The 6,267-nt window shown below is 33.4% G+C and overlaps 1 protein-coding gene across 1 annotated transcript; it reads left to right on the forward strand.

Moving 5' to 3' along the window:
* Positions 1–334: 334 nt before the first annotated feature.
* Positions 335–5,605, forward strand: LOC123307313 (pupal cuticle protein C1B-like). The gene is made up of 2 exons (XM_044889569.1): positions 335–397; positions 5,344–5,605. The coding sequence occupies exons 1-2, from the start codon at positions 335–337 to the stop codon at positions 5,593–5,595; spliced, it is 315 nt and encodes a 104-aa protein (XP_044745504.1). The 3' UTR covers positions 5,596–5,605.
* The last annotated feature ends 662 nt before the right edge of the window (positions 5,606–6,267 follow it).

The following is a 6,267-nucleotide window of genomic DNA, read 5'->3' on the forward strand; positions in this document are numbered from 1 at the left end:
TTTCTGAAAGCTCCTATGTTAATCTGAATGATTCAAAAATGGAAATTATTTTTCCATTATAAGGTTAAGAGTTAATAAAATGAAATAAGTGATGTCAAAGCATCAAGTTGGACAAAATACTACCCTGAAAAAACGAAGCAATTAAAAAAACCGATTCCTTTTAATTATTCATATTGCATTGTAATATCAACTGATTGTAAAGTAACAGGTTGTATTTTCCGTCATGTCACAAATTTTCTTGTTTGGCAGGACTTGCACATTTTCATAAAAAGAATATCTTTCTGTTACAAGACTTTCAAATTGTTGCGAATACAAGTACTATTTTCTAGTGACCATGTATTCAAGATTCTGCAGTACTCCAGAAAGAAAAGAAAGAAATATAGGTATGATATTCAGGGTGAGACTTTGACTCGTACAGATATTTTAACAGTAGATTCTTGAGTTCAAGAGAAATACTTTTTTCTATACCATTTTACCGATTCGACCCTGATAAAAAGTTATAGCCATTTTAAGTTTTCACAATGAGCTGGTTCATGCCTGGAAAAACAAAATTACTTTCAGAATAACTATATGTTACACTCATTAAACTCTAAAAGAAGAGAAGAGTTCTTTTAGAGTTCAATGGTTACACTACACATCTGTGAATCTTTTGAACAGAGTTGCATTCAGCCAGAGTACCCAACTTTCCGAATTTCACAGATACTTTTTAATTTTTCAAAATAAAATTACTCGAAAACGGCGCATTACAGGTGAAAATATGAGGAAACTTTTATTTTACAAAACGTTCAAATATTCATTAGCGTGCAACTTAGTTTCAAGAGTTGGGTTCTTTAAATTCTTCGTATTTTTATACTACGACGTAATGGTCATAATGGGAAAACTGGAAGCGAATAAATGCATAAGACATATAAAATAGCAGAAAGAACAACAGCAGGCTATACAAAACTTTGATTTCCCGATCAACAGTTTAGAGTCACTCGATCAGAACTAAATCACTGATACGTTTTTATTCTCGAATATATTATATTAAAAAAGTTTCAGTTGAGAATCATCAAATAATAATAATAAATGGATGTCTATAGTCCATAATTTGATACAGAAACGATATTCGAATCAAGCTTCAGGAAATCCATTGCTTCAAAGAAACCAGCTCCAACAATATTTGAGAAGTATTTTACTGTCTGGTGCCAAAATTGAATGATTTTAAGAGAATAAAGTTTAAAGTCAAGTTGTCACAATTTAACGAAGGTCACCCTGTTCATGAGAATACGTATTCACATCTTGGGACACAATTACCTTCATTTTTATAGGAATATTCAAGGAGACTAAAGTACCTAGTTTCGTTATGATGGTCCAAAAATGACTGAACACCTTGTTAGAATCATGAGGACGAATGCATTTCCAAGTCATAAAGAAGCCGAATTGTGAATACAAATTAGATGCCCCCATTGATATAGCCAGATATATTTCACGTAATAGTACCATTTACTATGTATTACTACATCTATTTCATTTGTCAAACATTTAGGTATAAAAGGAAGGAAAAAAAGTTGTCTTCATCAGTTCTCACTGTAGATCAACAAAGCATCATTCAAAATGTTCAAATACGTAAGTAGATATTCCTCTAATTTTCTTTGGAAAATTGATAGTTGATCTCCTGTTCTTCAGGTTTCTGCTTAGGATTTAAGAGAAGCAATAAGCTATTCTAAAGACTTAGAGTGTTCTGAGTATTTCGGTTTTAAAGGGCAAAAATAATTTCCTCAAATTCATATTAATTTAAGGGTTAGAGAGCTCCTATTTATTGATAGGTGCGATAAAGACTATGTTATACATTGGATAAATGCATTATTTTCATTAAAATTCATAGTATTGCTTTGCTTTTTATTTATCAATCAATTTCAAGAAATTGAGTTAAATTGAGTTAATGATTGTTCGATTCCATTCGTTTTCCATAAAAAATAAAATATGAGTACTTAGTTCACAAGAAATCAACTTATATAAGCCTCAACTGTGTTAATTTCATGGCGGGTAAAGAAAATTCAATTTCCAATAATTATTGCGTATGATGAACTAATTCTATCTACTGCGATAAGGCATAATTAAGAAAAAAATTTTCAGTTTTTTATTCCCACATATAGTAGGCTTTTCCAAAAACTGATTTCACAAATGGAATTCAAGATTGAGAAAAATTGCACTGAGCTTTGATATTTGGTCGAAGAGAAATCAGCTAGAAGTTTGGATGGGAAGTATATTTGAAAAAAATTGACTAGAAATAATATGTTCTTACTAAAGACCTTTCAGTTACACTATCTGCTATATGCTACATATCATAGTACAGGATGGGCAAAATTCGTTGTCTACTGAAGGGATCTCGAGAACTATAGCAGCTAGAAGAAAACGGACGGCACATTCTCGAGCTCTTTTTTCTTGACTAATCCAAAACTGAAAACAGATCCAGCCTAAGGTTCATAGATTTTGAGTTATGAACGAAAATTGAGAAATTGTCATTTTTAATGAAGCTGAATAACTCGCTTATTTGAACTCGTACTCGAAATCTGTTGTTACATTCTACAGGCACTTTTTTATGAGGAATTCGAATATGATATCAATAAATTTTTTGATCCAGTCATTTTCGAGATACGACAGGGATTTCTGATTTTTCAAATGTAAACTATAGTTGAAAGAACTTTCAACTTGCTGCAATTTTTTTGTTGATTTCAAAAATGTATCATATGTCGCTATTCACATGAATATAACGTAAGAAAAAAATTCAATACTTTTTCCTGCTTTTCGATTCACTGAATTTTCAGTAGGCTGGCGTTACCATAGCGACCGTTGAAAATGCATTATTGTTCGTGAACTCCACATAATCCAATGTGAACTCAACCCTTCTGCGATAGGAATCACCGACTGACGAATAATTATTTTTTTTATATGTATATCGATATCGAGAGCGATATCCTTTTAAAGGGAGTAAAAGACTTTCGTCTGATTATTAGAAGAAAATTTATTCAATTATCGTTTTTCTATTTATGAAAGAAACTCAAAGAGTCAGTAATATAAATAAAATGCGATAGCCATCTATAATTATAATTTTTACAAAAGTAAGATGATGGAAAATAGGCACTTCTGTCAACGGTAGTGTTCGAATTGTGAACCATCGTAAGAAAAGCATGCCAAACATCGCGAGAACAAACGATGGCAAATTAATCATCCAAATATGTATTCAGCAATCTCTGATTTCAATCATAGAGGCTCAGGTTCACAAAATATAATGCATATTCAACGGTTGCTATGGTAAGCTAGCCTACTTATAATTCAACAGAGAATCGAAAAGCAGGAAAAAGTATTGAACTTTTTTTCTCGTGTAACATTTATGTTAATAGCGACATATGATACATTTTTGAAATCAGCAAAAAAATTGCAGCAAGATGAGAGAACTTTCAACTATAGTTAACATTTGAAAAATCAGAAATCTCTTTCGTATCTCGAAGATGACTGGATCGAATTTTTTTTTTTTATATCATATTCGAATTCCTCATAAAAAAGTGCCTGTAGAATGTAACAACGGATTTCGAATACGAGTTCAGATAAGCGAGTTATTCAGCTTCATTGAAAATAACAATTTCTCAATTTTCGTTCATAACTCAAAATCAATGACCGTTAGGCTGGATCTGTTTTCAGTTTTGGATTAGTCAAGAAAAAAGAGCTCGAGAATGTCCGTCCGTTTTCTTCTAGCTGCTATAGTTCTCGAGATCCCTTCAGTAGACAACGAATTTTGCCCATCCTGTACTATGATATGTAGCATATAGCAGACAGTGTAACTGAAAGGTCTTTAGTAAGAAATAGTAAGGAAAAAAGAGCTCGAGAATGTGTCATCCGTTTTCTTCTAGCGGCTATAGTTCTCGAGATCCCTTCAGTAGACAACGAATTTTGCACACCCTGTATAGTGCTTTATTTCCCCAACATGAATGTGCTAGAATGATAGCGAAACATGTTGTAGTATTAACAGAGCCGGAACTAGGATTCTGGCGCCTGTGGCGAATTTTCATAATGCGCGCCTAAGAAATTCTCTTTCCTATGTTGATTTGTATTTATCTTTCATAATCGAATACCCAGCTTTTTTGCTCGAAAAAATCTTTCCTATTTTAAAGAAATTTATACAAATAAAATCAAAATAAAAGGGATACGAAATAACAATAACATGCATTCAAAATGAACTATAATTTGACTTTTCTTGCTTTGGTTTCTGCAAGAATATCAATGATGTCGTGATTCTTTTTCTTTTCTATTGATGGGACTGCTATGCTAAATAAGTCAGCTTTTCCTGTCCAGTTGAAGACCCCAAATAGGTTTTCACTAATTTCAATTTGTTGAAAGAACGTTAATATGTAGCTGTGGCAGCTGTAGTTACTGATAAAGTCAAGAATATTTTGAGTGGACACAAATTTGTATGGATCTGAATCGGGACTATACTTTAATGCTTTCTTGTTTAATGCGCCAAGTAGAAAGCCTTGCAAACATATTCCTTCGAGAAAGCTGTCTTCAGAAACTTCTGGCAAAACACTAAATCTTTCTTCGAGTTGCACTGAAATATAGTTTAATACTTGAATGAGGTCCTTTTTCAGCTTTTTCTTCTAGTCAAAATTAAAATGTTTCATCATCAGCTTCTCCTCCAGGCTATTTTATTTTTCTTCTATTTTCCTCTTCTGTAACCTCTATCTGTGATAATTTACCAGCTCTCCAGTTCTTCAGGAGCTATTGTTGTCTATGTTCTGAAGGAAATACCCCCAATCGGCTAAGGTTTTGCGCCCCAATCGGTCTCCGATAGTTTTTTTGTAAGTAGATCTCGACATGGCCTTTGTTATCGCGTTGGTTGTTATGCGACGCCACAGCCGTCAATAGAGATGTTCTTTAAAAGGCTGTGGCGACGCATTCTGTTTTCAGACTGATGGTGTGGACTATATCTTAATAATTTATTATTATTAAGTATTTGATTATTATTCTCCAGTCCATGCCGTGGACTACGGACGTTGTTTACAATCCCACCTGTATAGTGTTCGTTTACGTTCACATTAATTTAATTCACACACATATGTATAATGTGTTTGGCATATTTTCAAAATATTATGTTTTGTGTTAAATATTAAATGAAAAATATTCAATTGGAGAGAATACTGTTTTTTTATTATTTTTATTTTGCGCCCCCAGATCGCTAGCGCCCGTGGCGACCGCCTCTCTCGCCACGCCCTCGCTCCGGCTCTGAGTATTAATCGAATCATTCAATTCTGTCAATTCAAGTCCATTGAACAAAATAATTATCGATAAAATATTTTTTTTCAGTTTGCCTTGTTCTTTTTCATTGGATGTGCCCTGGCCCTCCCAAAACCAGAAGCCAAGCCTGTTCCTGAAGCTAAAGCTGATGCCAAACCCGGTGTTTTAGCACCAGTAGTAGCACCTGCTGTTGCTTATACTGCCGCATACTCAGCACCAGTTGCTTACAGCGCTTATTATCCATACGTTTCACCATATGCTGCTGCCTACACAGCTTATTCTCCATATGCTGCTTATTCGGCACCATTGGTAGTAGTTTAAATCCTGAAATTGTTGTGTATCTGAGAATAAAAACCGTTGCGAAATGTTCATAATTCTTTAGATTTTCTTTTTTCCTGTCCTTTCCGATTTCGTCTTTATTAAGAGGTGAAGATGTCAATATTTACTCATAATTTTTGGATGTGAAATCTACCATAACTCCTTTTATGTTCGACTGTATCATAAACACTTTATTTATGAATTCGTTTGGAGTCCATAATTGACTACTTTATTGGACACCACTTTATTGGACTCAACTGTCACTATCATTCTGTCAAGTAAATATACTAGATGCAAACAACACTTTATTTAAGGAAGAAGAATTGAACTTCGACCTAATAACAAAATCATGAATTACTATTCTAAACATTAGTGTGGTAGTGAATATTAAAAACACATTCTTTGTCATTATAAAAATGCATGCCTGAGGAAGTCGAGCTCGAAGTGGAAGCACAGTTTTCGATCTGCAATACTCTTGATGGCAACACTTATTTTAGTACTTTTTCGATTCATCTATGTAGTCCATAGCGAAGAACTTTTGTGAGCTTTCAATTCTCTATTGAAGTAAGCCAGAATACTGTTTTCTGTTGATTTTACAATTTTCTTTGTTTTACACCACTTGTTTTAAGCCGCATACATATTTTCATAAGCACTTTTAGATTCTTTGGCGCTTAC

The sequence above is a fragment of the Coccinella septempunctata genome, chromosome 1 (assembly GCF_907165205.1).
Source record: "Coccinella septempunctata chromosome 1, icCocSept1.1, whole genome shotgun sequence".
Lineage (NCBI taxonomy): Eukaryota > Metazoa > Arthropoda > Insecta > Coleoptera > Coccinellidae > Coccinella > Coccinella septempunctata.